Raw genomic sequence first — 18,630 nt, forward strand, 5'->3', positions numbered from 1 at the left:
ACAAGTAGTATACAAATAACGGCTCTGCACCGTCAGGCTGCCCCGCGCCCGTAAGTGGAGGGGTAGCTAGCGTTGGGATGACGACATGTCTAAATTAAATTTCTGTCTGCCGCTCCGGAGCCGCTCCGGGACCAAAGGGGGTACTTTTTCAGGGGTACTTTTTCAGGGGGTACTTTTTTGCATCCTGAGGATTCGGCCGGATGACGTCATGACTATAATTCAAGGCAGAAGGCAATTTTTTCCCTGCTCATTTTGCTCATGCATGCGTTGCTCTTGATCTGCTCATTCTGATCCTGAAATGCTCATTTTGCTATCCTATCGCATTCGACATCGGAAGATTTGGGTGTATGCCATTCCGCGAACCCTGCAATTTTGTTTCATTCAACTTGAGCTAATCTCTTCGACGAAACAAGTAAACAAACCGCCGTATTAAAATAAATTGAATAAGCGTTTATGATACGCAGTTACTCAACCGAAGGACTACTAGGCTAAGCAGGCACTCAGCTGAAGAACATGCCATGTATTGAATGCGACGGGCCATCAAAATTTCCCGACTGTCCCGACTTTTAGCGTCGAAAAGAACGAGGGAAAGGACAATTTGGACTAGTGACCATGAGAAAAATGTCCCGACTGTCCCGACTTTTAGTACTGAAAAATATGATAAGAAGGACGATTGCGACATGGAAATGTCCCAATTATCTAACTGTCCCGACCATCGCCCTTTAAAATAGTCATTTTCGTCTGTTCTTACGACATTGCTATCAAAAATTTAAAACGTGGCATGGCCCTAGTGGCCCTCCTATGGTGTTCGAAATAGTAATTTTCTTCTTTTCTGAAATTGAATAAACTTGAAAAAGTGGCCCTAGTGGCCCTCCCATCGTGTTCGAAATAGTTATCTTCTTCTTTTCTGAAATTGAATAAACTTGAAAAAGCAGCCCTAGTGGCCCTAATGGCCCTCTTTCTTTTGTAATATAGTACTAGGTCAAAGCTCTGAACAATATATTTTCAGAAATGTAATTTTTCTGAGTTCTTGGAATAAATACTGTTTTGATGATAGAAAGTTATGATATGCTAGATTTAACGAATTGTTTAAAAATTGGAAGTCAGCAGATCACGCTAAAGACATGTATATCGAAGAAAGTATTACAGACATAATAAAAGTTTCCAAGAGTTTAGGAATTTAGATTCTTCTTATATCCAGGAATAATTATTGAAAAAAAAAGTGTGTCGTGCGAAATACATGATCCTAACGTCAACTTGTTAAGAATATGAAAATAAACTGCAGTTGTATTCATGCGATACAACATTTTCTCTGTACTGTAATATAAACACACTGGGAGCTTTAGAGCGCAAGAGAAGGCAGGCTTTGGGAACACGCGGCGTAGCCAAGTGTTTCTCTAGATATTGCTTTTCGAGTGCTCTACAGCTCTCAGCGTGTTGATATTACAGTACAGAGACATAACCAGCCGATTTATTATCCCTTAAGTTAAAGTTTCAAAGTTGGAGAAACTTGTCATACTTTGCAATACTTTTAAGGTTGACTGTTTTAGATTTCATTTATCAGCCAGTGGTATACGGAATTTCACTTCACATATATATAAATGTGTGTGTGTGTGTGTATATATATATATATATATATATATATATATTTCTAAAATTTAGCGATTCATAATGATTGTATATAAATACCCTTAATGATCCATAAAAGTCTTTTTTCTAGAGAAGCTAAAACATAGAAGGATATTTTCAGTACAATTCGAATTTGTGACGAACATGACATGTAAAGGCGTTACTCGGTAGCATCAAAGGTCACACCCAATTCTTTTAGAATGTTGCGTGGACATGAACGTTTGGTCACGCAACGCCGCTATTAGTAAGAAGCCACTTGAATCTAAATAAGTGCTACTTTACTGTTGATAATTTTCATTTTATTATATAATCTATTCAAAATTTGAAGCATTATAATTGTTTCAGTAATTTTGTAATTTTTAAATATTTCGCTTTTTTAGGATTGTTTAAATAAATTCATTAGATTGAGCCGAATTAAGGCCACTGTTTCTTCTAAATTTCTACATCCCTGGTGAACTTTAAATCACCATTAATCATTACAAAATAAAATTTCCGTCTACTCACGATTAGAAAATGTTAACTACTTATAACGTTTTAGTATAGGTAATAACACGGTTTCAAGTTCAAGAAATTGCACGAGACCGTAGGTCGAGTGCATTTTCAGCTCTTTGAAAAACACACTTGTGCAAATTATCTCAAATTGAATGAGAAATCGTGTTATTACTTAGTAATAACAAACATGAAAAAATACCAAAAACAAGTGACGAAAATATGTGAAATATTCAACGCATAATATTTTATGAAATTCGTTCGTTCACGACCAACTATATTCAAAGTAATTTTGGTTTCAAATGCACAATTCAATGAGTTTTTTATTTATTTTAAGCAGAGTTAATAGAGTCCCCTCTATTAACTCTGTTTTAAGCCAAAATTTAACTATATATGTTTATTGTAAAAATTCTTTTTTACAGTAAAGTAAATCTGAATCACTATGAATGTAGACATTTGGATTGACTGACTTTGCAGCTAACTGAAGCTGTATATTAAAAATATATATGCCTGACAGTTGTTGAACGTGTTCAGAAAACTTTTCGGCCCAGTTTTGGAATCTTGTAGACCACAATATTGTGTAAGCACTTATCACATCTTGTTCATTTATGGTCTTGTTCATAGTCTTCTTCGTTCCTGTTTTAGTTTTGCTTTACTTCGGCAAAGAATCGCTCGAGTATTTTCTTTAGATCGGCTGGCTCATTTCCATCAATTCATGTCATAGCTTGTTTTCTTCTCACTATTTCTTCTATAAATTCAGCCATAACGATGCACTTTTACTGGTGTTTGAACTGTTTTTTAGTTGTTTGATAGTATTACACTTTGATAGTAAAATACGTAAAATCTTTGTTTACTTTTGCCTAAGATAAGATGGCTGTCATTTTCCCCCTCGATTTGCTAAATTTCCGTCAAATTTTTCGTCATAAAAATCTGTCATCTTATTGGCTAAAATCCTTTTCTTTTGTTTATTATCCAATCAAAAGTAATAATTCCGTTTGTAATTTGCAATGTGTTACGATTTTCTGCGCTGTATTACACTTTTCTGCACTGAATTACACTTTTCTGCGCTGAATTACACTTTTTTGCACTGTATTACGTTTTAAACATTGCTCTAAGCCAATCAGAATTGAGTACTTTTTTCATGTGTGTTTTTAGCTTGTTGATTTCGTGATATCGAATTTTTTTTTTTTTAGTCAATATGGTAAAAAAAATTTTTTTTTTTTTTAAATTCTTTACCTTTTCATGAGGCGCCAAAGTACCTTGTTAATTTTTTTCTCCACCATTATATATATACATATTTATTGAAAGATATTCATTTTTTTAACTAAAAACTAAAAACTATAAACAATTTTTTGAAAAATTTAAGCCATATAACGTTTTGCAAAGGCAGGTGAGGCCCTTGAAGTTAGAGTGTATTTTGGCTCTCTTAGAGAGTCATTTATTGACGAATACGTTTTTCTCATTTTTCTCGGAAATCAAGCGATAATATTAGAAGCACGAAGTGTACCACGATTTCCTTTGGCTATAGGTCAAACCTATACTAGAATATGAGCGAGATCGATGTTTTTGCCTGTTGCCGGCAAATTTTGACTTTTTTTTTTTTTTGCACCTTTTCTTAATACATTTGTACATTTCCTTGTAAAATAAACGTTTTTAAAAAACTTAACCATATGTAAAGTGACAAATATTGAAAGTCTCATCAATTGTCAAATTGTGAAAGACCGAATTCAAACATATGGCATCCACTTTAATTTTTTTATTCATATCATCAAATTGCATTAACTTTAGTGTTTTTTAGGCCACGCTGTGAGATCAAGAAAGGTCTTCTTTGAGGTACTTGAGCTGAATGCATCGTTACCATGGTACTTTGCCATACTTAAAACCCATGAAATCTTTGATATAAAGGTGCTCGAAATCTTTTCAAATTATTAAATCTGGAGGAAAATTTAGTCAGTAATTTTTAATATTCAATAGAAATTAAAGTCAAGTTTCTGCCAAATTTTCAATCTTTCCCTTGTAAAAAAATGGTTCCAAACAGCGAAAAAATAATTTTTGCATTTCAAAAACTGAACATTTTGCCTTCAAATTTTGACTAATCCTGTATTAGAGGTACTTTATATGATCATGGAAATACATTTTTAATACCGTTTACCAAAAGGCCAAATTTCTAAAATAAACCCTCATATTTTCACTTTTTATAATACATTAAAAAACAAATTCTAATGTTGGAATGCTGTAAAAATAATTAGAAACATTTTCTAAAAAAAACCCTTCATATTTTGGCCTATTTTTTTGAAATGCTACCGGAAATAACTTTTTCCATTTTTTATTATATTAAAATATAACAGAATAGCCTTTCATTCATTGCATTTCATTTGTGTTGTGTTGAATTAAATACTTTTATTTGAATTGCGTGAATCTTATATTACACAAATTTAAAAACTGTTATACATGGAGGCCCTGTAAAACTTGTCGTAGCAGGCTTTACCATTTATTTCTGTGAATTCAAAACGTTGTATAATCATAAGGTACGTTTCTTGCATTCATTTTGTTTCAAATATTTCCTAATAACGTTTTTAATGCCAAGAGAATTAACTTTAATGTGAATCTTTTTAACCACGAAAAAATACACGCCCTAGCATACTAATTCCAGCTGCCCGCCCTAATAAATATTTGATCTAGTCTCGTACAGTTAATCCATTTCTATCAGTCGTCATTTTGATGCCATTACTTTCCTAGAGAAAAATTAAAGTAAAGTTGAAATTCGTCCGGTAAAGTTCAGAATCTTTACAACGGAAGCATATTCCGTGCGTCTTCAAAAGGCACGACATCTTTGCATGAGGTTTGTAGTTTTTTTTTGTTTTTTGTTTTGTTTTATTAGCTAATATTCGTTTCATTTCGCTTACTCGACACAGAACGCTGCAGTACTCGCTCTCAGTCGCTACTGAGGATAGTCCAATTTTATTCACGTTTGTAGCATTTCCATTTTCGCGGAAACTTTCGAACTTTTTTGTTTGGTAAAATTGCTGAAAACGTACACGGTAAGCCCTGTTTTTCACGTTTGGCTGAGTAGCTTTACGAGAAGTACAGCTTTAAACAGGGAAGTTTTGAGTATTTTCTCGTGCACAGTCATACGTTTAATAGCTGTAGTTTAATTGGACTTAAATTATAAAGATATATAACTATTAAATGTTAAATCAGGCATAAAATGGTTTTCGAGGGCATTTTTTCTCCATAAAGGAATAAAAGGGAGCTGCTAAAGCAAATCGGAGCAATTTCATTTTGATTCGACTAAAATGTTGATTTAAACTAAATTTTAAATAATGGCTACTCTCTTGGTATTTTATACCAGGGTTAACACTGCTGTGTTGTTCGTTGCTTAAACATTACTTCAGTTTTGACAATGCAATTTTCTTTGTAAATAGGTGCGAATAAAAATGTGTATTCTACACTGGCTACCAAAAACAGTCCTGTGGTTATCTTTCTATCACGTGGTTTCTTTACGTAAGTTATTGCATACAAATTGCAACTCATTATTATCATATTTTACCATATCATATCATATCGGTTGCCGATCAACTAAATCCACTTAATCATTCCCAATTCTTAATCATCGATCCGTGGGGCAGTGGCCAGTTTGGATAGACTTCTACTTTAAGCATCGGAAAAAAATATAGTGCAGGTATCTTAGAATGGGACAATTCGAGTCCGCTTTCTTGGAGTGAGAAATGAGGAAGATTCACTGTTCTGGTGGCGGAAAAAGGGGAATAGATCCGGAGAGACAATAAGGCCAGAGCTAATGAGACTCTGGAGGAAAAAGGGGGTGGGTGAGGGGGGGGGGGGGGGGGGGGGAGAACATTCGGCTGTTCCACAAAACTCCTTTCTATGGCTTTAACTTCCTCGATACATAATCCAAATAACATAAAACTCTGCATTATGTCTTTTTAGGCGCGAAGTAACGTCAATCAAATTGTAGTCTATCCAAACTGGCCACTGTCCCACGGATCGATGTTTAAGAATTGGGAATGATTTAAAATACGTATATATTGTTCCAGTAGCGGAAAAAGTCCAATGTTCATTTGAATCATGCAAATGTTTGTCGAACCACGACATAGAATATAGCGCTGACGCTCATGATTGTATAAACGCGGAATTGACTGTCCATGTTTATGCTAATTGCGCTAATGAATTTACTATTTTCGCTAAATGATTGTCCATAAATGAAATTGTTTGTCAATTGGTGTTATTGAAGTTTCATTAAGACGCAATGTCTGTAAAAAAAATCAAACATAATCGAAAATCGGTGGCCAATTTTTTTAAAAAAGGATTTTGTTTATATTTGGTCCAAAGATGTGAAATACCACCCAAATAAACGTACTGATGTTCATTTTGAATAATTTCACTTTTATTTTGAAAAAATCGTGAACATCGTGAACACCGGATAATGAAGTTTATTATGGCGTTAATGTATGTCCACCTTATTGATGCAACATTAATGAAAGTATATTTTCTGTTATTGAACAGCAAAAGGTGTATTAAAAAGCGCATACACAGGGATACCTAAAACACGAGACAAATTTATAATGCAAGAGTAAATTTTAATGTCAGCTTTACAAGTCTACACTCCTGAACACGGGCTACTCCCGATCCTTGTTACTTATTTCCTGAGAAGACGGGGGTCTCCTGGAACTGCGTTGGCGTCTTGGGCATTCCGCACGGAAATGGCCAAATTGATGGCAATAAAAGCACCTTAGCTACCCGCGGTCTTGCAATCTGTCATAGGGGGCCGCGTATCGTCTGGCCTCAGCTATTCGGTTCGCGTACTTCTCCACTCTGGCAATAACTTCAATATTTTTTTCTTGGTCTTTATCACCTAAGAGTGGCAACAAGTAACTCCGAAACATGCCATCTGGCTGGTTAACCTTTTTCTCTTAAAGTTTCAAAGGCCGCCCTCTAGTAATCTTTTTTCTCGTGATTAGCATCTTGAGCTGCATTTTTGAGGGCCTCAATTAGCTTAAGGCTTCATACTTGTTGAACTCGAGGCTGGCCGAGAGGCTAGATTGCGAACCCTGCGAATCAGAAGTTCTGCCATTGATGCCGAGGGAACATCAACCTTGGTCTTCATTTACTCCAACTGGCGCTGCACCAGCTAACAAAAACAGAAAACCGTATTGACGCCAAACCCAGTGTTTTTTGCTCACTGATCAAGTACTTGTCACTCAAGATTACATAGCATTCAATAATTATCCTAAGTCATCCTCCCGCCTTGAGAGAGTCATTTTATACATTTAGACATATTTTATAATTCAGCTCATTTTAGCATGACAACGCTCAAAACTTCCCTATGTTCAAAGTCATCCGCTCGAAATACCTCGAGGGAATCGTTCCACGAATATGTACGCCTTAATACAGCTCTTTTGAACAAGACAAGGCTCACAACAATCCTTTATTCAAAGTCATCCGCTCGTCACGCCTCGAGGAAATCATCCCGCGAATATAGACGCCTTAATAATTCAGCTCTTTTAACATGACAAGGCTCAAAACATTCCTAAATTCGAGGTTATCCGCTCGCACGCTTCCAGGGAATCATCACGCGAACATAGACGCCTTAAGGAGGCTGGAAAGTGTTTTGCGCCTTTGCATTCACTTACAATTATGAACTACAAAAATGATATGGCTATAATATGACAGCAAGTAAACCCGGAAAGTCAAAGACCTAAAACCAAAGGTCACAATTAACATTTTTAAAATGACGTAAGACCACAGGGAGCCCGGCTTAGTGATGCTAAATCGGTAAAACGATCACGTTTCATATGTTGATGACATTACATAATAATCGTAACTCAATACACCCATATACAAACGGTCACTACTAATAGAACTTGTAATGCAATAGTGTTAGACGCCCCGTAAGAAGAAAGAAAGGAGAGAAGGGCTGAAACAAACTATAGTAGCCCTTTTAAAAACTCGATTTTCTAGTCTTGTTTTAGAGTTAGGGCTCTTAAACCTGGATCAAGCGAATGAGTATAGATTAAACCAAATGAGGGAGCGTTGATTTCATAACTTGTGAGCAACTCTCATGATAGCCTGATCTGCCATTTTTCCATGAAAATAACAAAATATCTTGACAGGTAGAAATGTTTTTCCCCCGCTTTTTTCCAGAAGTGACTTTGACTCTAGTTGCTGAAGGAAAGACGGTTTTTAGGAGACGTCCGAGTTCTCTGTTATTATTGTCTATATTTTCTTTATCCTGAACCATAAGCTGGTAGCTCTTCGTATATTTCGGCGATTGATATTTCTTCAGAGCCAACTTCAACGTTTTCAAGTAGCCTGTTCTCGAAGTTCTCGAAAATAATTCTTAGTTTATAATCGATAACAAACTCATTTCGTATTTGTAAAAATCAGTTTTAATACTCACTATTATTGACGAACTCGGAACTTGTACATTTGAGTACACGTTCGATGTCATGCTGGTTATGAATAAATTAAGTGTCCCATCAACTGCTGCCGCACATACAACGAATAAACCTTGCTTGTTTCAGCACTTCTCTCCTTTCTCTCTCCTTAACGCGTGCGTTACACTTAGCCGTTACGTATTTGAATTTGAATTTATTACGGTATTAAGTTACGCGTTACAAACACTGGTGTTCTATTACGTAGTGACCGTTTGTATATGGGTGTATTGAGTTACGATTATTATGTAATGTCATCAACATATGACACGTGATCGTTTTACCGATTTAGCATCACTAAGCCGGGCTCCCTGTGGTAAGACGTTGCTTTGACAACATCAGAGCCCTTGTTATGCCATCAAAATTGTTCATATAAAAAATCATAACTCACGAAGCAAACGGTGAATTTTTTTTAAAAAAACGGAATATTTTGTATCGTAATCTTCTTTTTGACGAAAAAGGGAAAAATTTTGTTAGAGGGAATTCGTAAAAATCAACTAAAAAATTGTTTGGAATGGTTCCCTTTTATATATAATTTCTTAAATCTTTCCTTAAGTTTTGCAAAAAAAATAAACCAAAGCCATATGCAAAATTTGAAGAAATTTCACCGCAGAGTTTTTTTTGTTTTTTTTTTTTAGTTTGAATATTAAAATTTTTGAGGTCAAAATTTTCCTTTTGCAAGTTCTACGTCATAGAACCTAGAGCGCGCGCGAGCTCAAGAAAGCCCTTTCCAGCCTCCTTGATTCAGCTTTTTTGAACTAGACAAGACTCGCAACAATCCTTTTTTCGAGTCATCCGCTCGCCACGCCTCGAGGGAATCATACCGCGAATATACACGCCTTAATTCAGCTCTTTTAACGTGACAAGGCTCATAACATTCCCATATTCGAGGTCATCCGCTCGACACACCTCGGGGGAATTATCCGCGAACATAGACGCTTTAATTCAGCTCTTTTAAACAGGACCTGCAGGGCCCGGTTGCATAAAACCCCCGTAAGTGTTACGGGTACACTTAAGTGGTCCCGTAAAACAAGGGCGTTACATAAAAAGACTTAAGTTATCTACTTAAGATTGCTCTTAAATATATGTTCTTAAGATTCTCGTAAGTGTTCGCTTGCGTGTCGCTTATGTAACAGTAGCTACGGGCGTTGCAAAGAATCATTTACAACATTACTTAAGTGGAAATACCACACGTAAAGTTACGGGAACCCTGGAGGTCCCGTAAGTCGAAGTGTGTCATATTTATTATTTGATCTATTCCTTTTTTTTTTTTTTTTTTTTTTATATGAGATGAAAAGGAGATTTTTTTGGTTAAGGAAAACTGAATAAATTGTAAAATGCAAAAGCAAGTAAGTAAACAAACGGACAAATGAAATCAAGCAAAAAAAATTTGTCACATATTATTATTTAATTAAACAGCTATGGAACAAAGTTAACTATACTAATTTTATCAATGGCCACTTCATTTTATTTTTTCATTACAAAAGATATTCCCTCGATTTACTAGCCATATATGATTACAAGTTTATTACTTATGGACTTGTGTCAATGTTAAGAATGGTTCTAACATATATACATTCAGTTTGAAGAAAAGAAAGAGTTGATGAATTCAATGCGCATTACTTTTCCGTCCCCTGAATCTGCATCTTCCTCGTGTGTCTAATTATACAAAATAAAAAAAACCAAACGAAATACTCCATTTGTGAACTCTCTGTTGCTCAGGCTTAATTAGTCTCGATTAATATTCGCTCCTTACAGTAAAAGTCGCAAGTTGAATATTGAAGTGTTTGTATTGTCCGAGTTGTGTATCGGCTTTACTCTACCGTTGGCATTTGTGGACATTCAGACATCATTGTACAGAAGTATAGTTTATGAATTCGGAAAAGGTCTATTGAACACGTAAGTGTTCCCGTAAATTTGCACTTAAGTAACCCACTTACGATAGAGCTAAGGGTGGTTTATGCAACACACGTAAAAGAACACGCAATGAAATCTTAAGTGCTCCACTTAAGTAAATACTTAAGTGTATGTTTTATGCAACTGGGCCCAGAGGCTTAAAACATTTCTATACTTTGTGCCCGGCTCTTAAAGCCCTACGTAGATAAATTTCCACTGAACGCAAAGTTCAGCTATCGACAAACAGCATTATCGTCAATAAACTAAGCCAAATAATAAAATGCCTTCTTGAAAATGCGCGGCCGCAAATACATTTGCAGCCCTGTTGCTGATTGGCTAAAAAGGGCTCGTACGACTGTTCTCGACCAATCAAATGTCAACGAGAAAACCATTTGAAAGCGCACGAGCTGTTTTACACCGACTCGGGTTTTTTTTTTTTTTGTTTTTTTTGTTTTTTTGTTTTTTTGTTTTTTTGTTTTTTTTTTTTTTTGTTTTTTTGTTTTTTTGTTTTTTTGTTTTTTTGTTTTTTTGTTTTTTTGTTTTTTGTTTTTTTGTTTTTTGTTTTTTTGTTTTTTTGTTTTTTTGTTTTTTTGTTTTTTTGTTTTTTTGTTTTTTTGTTTTTTTGTTTTTTGTTTAGTTTGAAGAGATTTGAGGCAGCTTTTTTTCGTCAAAATACTGTTCTAATATGGAAAAGTATCCACATTTTGAGCTAGAAATGAGTAGCCAAAGTTCTGACTTAGGCCAGGAGCAGCTCGACGAGATTGAGACGAAAGCTCAAGCAAAAAATATCAAGAGACAACTGAATGGGGCCTGAAAAGGTTTTACAAATGGAGTGAGAAACGAAAAATCAGTGTCGACTTGAAAACCATTGCTCTGAAAGAGCTCAACGAGGTTTTACGAAAGTTCTACGCAGAGGTGATAATGAGAATAACATTATTGGTGATAATGAGAGTACGCAAGGCTGCAAAGGATGCTACTCGCGCCACAAATAAACAATATGCCCTCCAAAAGTCATGTTATTGTCCTATTAGCTGGCAAACAAAATTAGGAAACATGCCACGAACTTCAAGAACTATATTACATTCTAAACGCTGAACTATTCAGCAGCCAAATAAAATAGTAGAGAAGCTTTCAATATGCTAATTCTTGACACGCGTTTTAAGAATAATTTGATTGTGAGCATTCACCACAAATTAAGAAGAAAGTGCTCTTTAATTTTGTTCTTTTCATTGAACTCTGCTCCATTTGGTAAAACAAGGTGTTTCATTTAGATTTTTTAATCAGATATATGAAGATTCTGAGGTTCGAAGATAAGCTGATAATATGAATGAAAAATATGTTGTCTAAATTTAAAATTTCTTCTATGTTAGAGCGATACGTATAGGTAATTCCATGGCTTCTCACTGCGCATCCTAATGCGCGTAACGTTAGATGACAGAACTAGTTAATGACGTTTTAGTCATTAACGAGCTTGAATCTTGAAATCTTGAAATCGCCTTAGTCTTCCCTCGGTCATTGTAAGACTTTTAAGCGCCATTTCTTGATTTAGCGAGTTGAAGCGTGAAAATGAACACCGTGGCCTTTTTTATTGCATTAACTTAATTTTTCAAGCAAGGTGCAGTGGGAAATGAAAATTTTTGAGCACCCTTCAAATTTGTTCTGCAAGTAGGCCATTACCCCAACTTACATAGATGAGATAATAATTATAAACTCAGATATCCACACTAGATCAACTAGGCATTCAAGGTACAATCTAGTTCGTCCCAAATATAAAAGGCAGTGTGAAGGGGAGGTTGTTTAGCGTCACTAGCACTAAGTTATGTAACACTATTCCTGCAGAAACTACGAAAAAAGCATTTTCAAGCTTTTAAGTCAGCAATTCGTAAATACTTTTTCATGAAGAGCTAGGTATATATTATACCTTCTTAATTTCATTAGCTCTTAAAATCTTAAAAATGTATACAGTGTGTATACAGTAAATGCTTTATTACGAACTCTTACATACAGTTAAACACAAGATCAGCAAGACACTCATAAGCACGAGGGCTATATCTCTAAGTACGTGTTGCTCAACTGTGTACACGTCATAGTCACACAACAACTTGTCACAAGGTGCATCTTTGACTTTGAACGAGCTTCCCTCTGAAATCTTAGTTGAGATATTTACATATCTCTCGATTCAAGATTATCTGGGCGTAGGATGTGTTTGCCGGCGCTTCTATTTTCTAGTACAATGGTCAGGTGAAATTTGGAAAACAGTGGAAATAGATGTTGAGCTGACCGTGGAAACATTTCAGTGTATAATACTTAGGCATGCAAAGCACTTCCGAAAGCTTGGACTGAGGTTTTCTCAAAAACGTGTGCGTTATAACAGTCCTTACATGTTCATAGAAAACAGTCTTGCAAGCTGTGAAAACATTAAATATCTTGATTTAACTTACAATACTTCTATAATTTCATTAGATTTTGTTTACAGCATGCATTCTTTAACATCTTTAAATGTGTATGGTTGTACTAGTATCGATCCATGGAATATGATAGTATGTCTTAAGCAATGCATAACACTTAGAGTTCTGAATATCTCGCGTTGCTTGCAGTTTAAAGATGAACATATTTCATCCCTAATTCATACATTAAAAGATTTCCCATATCTTGAGAAGTTCAAGGGGGAATCAATCTGCCCCTTTTCACTAGGAACTGTCAGGGACATTTTAGGCAACCAACATTTAAAAGAACTAGCTGTGACTCCAACATGGGGTCCACCACCTGCTTGGGCTGAATTATTGAGTCAACACACTGATATAAAATTTGGAGAACATCTCATGTCACATCGGGCAAGGACTAACTTGCCAAACTATTTATATGAAGGTGAAGAAGATAACTTAGATTTGTAACAGTTTTGTTGTTACCCTAGTTTTTTTTATGCTATCAACCAGTGAGACCTGATGTTTGGAAACTAAAGTTTTTGTGTAGTTAAGTGTTTACATTTCCTGTGAAAATATACATTTAGGTTAGTAGAAGAACTAAATGAATAAAGAAATATGTTCACCTATGAGCACGTCTGTTTTTAATCTAATCAAATTATCTCAATTTTAATAGACATACTTGATGATTCTTGTGATCAAGAAAGCTGCATTTTGGATAATGATCCAGTCTCAGTTGTAGCGCCTAATGACGTGAGTAAGATTATTTTGGGAATGGCAGATGACATGAATGACTCAGATAAAGTACAATTTCTCAATAATTGTTGGCGTCCAAATGGTGGATCCTGTGCCAATCTTCATACTCATCGCTTTAGCAAAAACAAGCAAATAACATTTCAAATGAAATGGCTTGATCGAAGACCATGGTTAGCGTACAGTGCGCATCCTGAACATAAGGGAGGATGGTGTAAGACATGTTTACTTTTCTTGAATGACAAAGAAAACGAGTCACTAGGCGTATTTGTTAAGACTCCATTTCGAAACTACAACAAATCAAAAGAAAAGCTGGATGTTCACTCAAGCACAGAGTATCACAAGAGAGCTCTAGACCGTTCATACTCGGTACGAGGACAAGTGGCAAATATAGAAAAGCGTATTGACACACAAATGAATGCTGTGACATCGCAAAATATCCAAGTAAATAAAACCATATTACGCCACATTGTAGATGTTGTGATGCTATGTGCAAAGCAACAAATTCCTTTGCGTGGGCATAGGGACCATAGCATAGATTTCACTAACGCACCAACAGGAAACGAAAGTAATTTCATTGCCATCTTGCTTCTTCTTGCAGAAAGCAACCCTGAGCTTAAGAAACACTTAACATTTGGGCCGCAAAATGCTCGCTACACTAGCAAAACTGTTCAAAACGAAGTTCTAAGTGTCATAGCCGATTTGATTAGAGAGTACTCTCTACGATGCCTTGAAGAAACCCCACACTTTGCATTGATTGCAGATGAAACGACATCTGGAGGACGTGAGGTGCTCTCAATATGCCTCAGAGTACTTGATTTTATTTCCTACCCATCCTGTCCCGTACAGCGCGAGTTGTTGTTAGACCTGTGCGAACTCACTAGAACTACTGGATCAGCTATAGCCACCACTATACGGGAGAGTCTAAATAGACACAACATCAACTTAGCTAATCCGATAAAAAAGGCGTCCAAGCAGAAATTGGAAAACATGCACCAGATGCAGAATATCAAGGGTGTTTTCTCCATTCTTTAAATCTCGTGATCTGTCACGCTTGCAAGGTCAAACAAATACAGAATATGATGGATAGCTGCCGTGAATTGTACAGTTTCTTTGACAATTCCCCAAAACGATAGAACTTTCTTAATGTTGTAATAGATGCTCTTTGTCCTGAGAGTAGGAAACGAAAGCTGAAGAATTTATATAAAACAAGGTGGGTTGCAAGACACGAGACATTTGAGACTTTATTTGATTTGTATGAGTATGTCGTTATCACGCTAAACGAAATCTGCGAACCAACCAATGATGATCGCTTCTACCCTAATGACGAAGAATGGAGTTGGGATGCAAACACTAAGACACTGGCAAATGGCCTTCGACATGCCATGACAAAATTTGGCCATATTTTCAGTTTTATCTGTGCCAAAGAAATGTTGGAGCCTATGCGGCCACTTGTTTCTTCCCTTCAAGGTCGTCTTGTAGAAGTGTATCTTGGCTTTAAGAAAATCGACGACGTTACAAACTTTTACGCCGGCATTCGTAGTGAATTAGACCAGTGGTTTGAACGCATGTACGAGAAGGTCTTGAAGTTATCCGAGCTGGTACAATCTAATGAAGAACGCCCACGTGTATGCAGTAGACAGCAGAATAGAGATAACACCCCAGCAGAGTCAGTCTCAGAATACTGGAAACGTACAGTGGCGGTTCCCTTCTTGGACACAGTTTGTTCAGAACTGAAAAGCCGCTTCAGCCAAGAAACGGTAGCACACTATGAGCTCTGCGCTTTAATTCCACCAGTCATTAAAACCAAGTCTTCTGATGAGATAACTGAACTTGCCAGTGTTCTGCAACAAAAGTGGGATCATTTACTGCCACTTTCATCATCTTTTGAAGGCGAACTGTTCCGCTGGAAGAGTTACTGCAATGAGCATGCTATAGACGAATCTTCTGCAACAAGTCTTTTGGCAAAACATGCTGATAGCATTTTCTTTCCAAATATCCGGGAGCTTCTCAAGATTCTTGCTGTATTGCCAATAGCTAGTACAGAAGCTGAGCGATCGTTTTCCTGTGTCAGAAGGATACATACTTGGCTAAGGAGTACCATGACTACCCAAAGATTATCAGACTTGGCTTGCATTGCGATGCATAGCCACTTCATCCATATCAGTGCAGACGAAGTATGCCAAAGATATATGACAATACACCAAGGAAGAATGATGTCAGCATCCCTTTTACAAGATCATCAGTAACGCTGTTGTAGCTAAGTAGCTATTATCGTAATTTTTGTATACATTACAATCATTTCCATTTTCTAAAACGCAGTTGTACTATCAAATATTTCTAATCTATATCTTTTTAGCGCCTTTCTAATTTCGTTATTTAAATAAAGTGTAATGACTTATGGTTAATTGAAATTTTTTTCCACCCCCCCTTGAAAAATCCTGTATCCGCCCCTGATTTTTCTCTCACAATGAGACAGTCGTGCATGCAATTAACAAGCAATCTTGTAAGGATAAGGACATGATGTTTTATGTTAGAAAGTTGGTGTTAATTTGTTTAGAAAACAATATTCTTTTCAAGGCAAAGCACATTAAGGGCTGTCATAATACTCTGGCTGATGCCTTATCTCGGTTGCAGATTGCCAAATTTACTCAACTAATCCCGGACCACATGGACAAAACAGCAACAGTCATTCCCTTACATCTGCAGCCTCAGCATTGGCACCCATAATGTCTAGGCTCCTTCAATCAAGTTTGCAACCATCGTCAATTCCGACATATTCAAGGGCGTGGAAGCTTTTTTCCACATTTTTTCATAATATTTTTCCTGGTGTATTAATTAGCCTCCCATTTTCGCCATCTACCATTGCTTTATTTATCTCATATTTGTATGACCAGAGTTATGCTGTTTCGACTGTTACGACATATCTCTCAGCTTTGGGATATTTTCACAAGTTACATGGGTATGAAGATCCCAGTAAAAATTTCCTGATTTCTCAAATGATGAAAGGTTATTCCAAACGAGACACTCGTATAGATAGTCGTTTACCAATTACTTTACCACTACTCCATAGGATAATTCTTTCTTCTTCTACTTTAAGTGATTCCAAGTATAATATTGTTCTTTTTCAAGCCATGTGTTTATTTGCTTTTCATACTTTTTCTAGAGTTGGGGAGATAACTCATTCGTCTTCTAATCATAATATTCAATTTCACCAGCTATCTCAGGTCTGTAATGCCAACAATAAAGTTGCCAGTCTTCAGGTAACTTTTTATAACTATAAGCATTCTTACAACAAGCGTCCCTTTACTATCCATATTCTACCAAGCAATGCTTTTTGTCCAGTTCAGTTTATGCTTGCATATCTTAGATTGAGGGGTGATTCTCCTGGTCCATCATTTAGAATGGTTGATTTGTCTCCTGTTTCACGTTCTTATTTCTCTTCCACCCTTTCCATTGTCATAAGGTCGTGTAAACTTGATCCTGCCCGATATAAAGGCCATAGTTTTCGGATCGGAGCAGCATCGAATGCTGCAGATAAAGGGCTCTCAGATGCACAAATTAGGCTTTTGGGTCGTTGGAAGTCTGATGCCTTCCAGAAGTATATTCGCTTGCAATCTCTGTCATCTTAGTGTTCGTACCATTGTTAGTATGCTACTATATTATTGTACCATAATGCAACTGACCAGCAGGGGCGGCAGTTTGCAATGTGGTTTTTTAGAGCTACAGTATATTCATTGTTGATTATAATAGACTTGTACTATATTGCAACTGACTAGCAGGGGCGGCAGTTTGCAATGTGATATAGAGCTATATAGTATATTCACTGTTGATTTAATAGACTCGTACTATATTGCAACTGACTAGCAGGGGCGGCAGTTTGCAATGTGGTATAGAGCTATATAGTATATTCACTGTTGATTTAATAGACTTGTACTATATTGCAACTGACTAGCAGGGGCGGCAGTTTGCAATGTAATATAGAGCTATATAGTATAGCTATATAGTAGTGTTTTGATTGTTCCTAGAATTATATTGCAACTGACTAGCAAGGGTGCTTAGTTGCAATGTGATTTTAGAATTTTTGATATATTTATGTTTTGATTATAAATAGCCCTATATTGCAACTGATTAGCAAGGGTGGCAGTTTGCAATGGGATTTTGGAGAGATAGCCAATTGATTATAAGAAGCTGGTACTACATACCAACTGATTTGCATTAGTGATTTCAAATTGGTTTATTATTAGTATGGACGTTTATTTTTACCATTTAATGTTATTGTTTCGGTTGACATCCTGATTGTCGCTTTTCCTTTGGGTGGGGGTAGTGTACAGGTTGTACACCTTTGGCGCTTTTCGGTTCCCCCTCCTTTACTGAGGCAACATTATTGTAAATTAGATTATAATTAGAACATATTTGAATTGATTGAATTTTATAATTTAATAAACAGGCTATAGGTACTCCAATCAAAGTGTGTTGTTTGTTGCCCAGTAAACAAGCTGCAGGAAAATCGACATTGTTTGTGCCATTTTAATAGTTATTAATATTTAGCCAAGGGAAAACATAAATGAGTTATTATTAGGATTATTTAGCTGTGCTTAGCACGATTTTTAAGAAATGTATAAATAGGGGTGCGAATTTAATTGGATCATAAGCAAAGCGGGATTGGTTATGTAATAGTCTAGTATATCATGGGATTTGCGTCATTGGGTGTAGGATATCTAAATATGTGATCTACAGTAAGGGGGATGGGTATGAATTTTAGCATCTACTTAGTATTTATTATTAAGTATTTATCATTTTTAGCATGTAGGGTTGTATTATGTATGTATATATGTATATATAGTACCATGTATATAATGGATTTTACTTAATTTTAATATTTAATGAGGGACATAAGTTCATCAGTACAAACCGTTAAATTTTTTCTCTTGAAATAAAGTTTATTATTATTATTATTATTATTATTATTATTATTATTATTATTA

At 35.9% G+C, this 18,630-nt stretch overlaps 3 protein-coding genes across 3 annotated transcripts in view; all 3 read left to right on the top strand.

Annotated features, from left to right (window-relative positions):
• The first annotated feature begins 4,832 nt into the window (after positions 1 to 4,832).
• The window catches only part of LOC116288051 (uncharacterized), a 36,189-nt gene continuing 22,391 nt past the window's right edge, over positions 4,833 to 18,630 (top strand). The window contains exons 1-2 of the mRNA XM_089026368.1: positions 4,833 to 4,960; positions 5,544 to 5,622. Coding sequence (XP_088882494.1) covers positions 5,556 to 5,622 — 67 coding nt within the window. The 5' untranslated portion in view covers positions 4,833 to 4,960; positions 5,544 to 5,555. The remainder of the gene's footprint in view (positions 4,961 to 5,543; positions 5,623 to 18,630) is intronic.
• Positions 14,084 to 15,891, top strand: LOC148912993 (52 kDa repressor of the inhibitor of the protein kinase-like). Its single transcript, XM_089026752.1, has one exon. The coding sequence runs from the start codon at positions 15,028 to 15,030 to the stop codon at positions 15,889 to 15,891; it is 864 nt and encodes a 287-aa protein (XP_088882878.1). The 5' UTR covers positions 14,084 to 15,027.
• LOC148912994 (uncharacterized) lies at positions 16,036 to 17,274 on the top strand. Its single transcript, XM_089026754.1, has 2 exons — positions 16,036 to 16,045; positions 16,280 to 17,274. Exons 1-2 carry the CDS (start codon positions 16,036 to 16,038, stop codon positions 17,272 to 17,274), a joined length of 1,005 nt encoding a protein of 334 aa, XP_088882880.1.

This window comes from Actinia tenebrosa, unplaced genomic scaffold, assembly GCF_029948245.1.
Source record: "Actinia tenebrosa isolate PJP-AT-01 unplaced genomic scaffold, QUT_ActTen_1.0 PGA_scaffold10__47_contigs__length_13832649, whole genome shotgun sequence".
Lineage (NCBI taxonomy): Eukaryota > Metazoa > Cnidaria > Anthozoa > Actiniaria > Actiniidae > Actinia > Actinia tenebrosa.

Bases quoted from the DNA above. Each gene is read 5' to 3' on its own strand.
- LOC148912993 (XM_089026752.1), top strand. From the start codon at position 15,028: ATGACAAAATTTGGCCATATTTTCAGTTTTATCTGTGCCAAAGAAATG.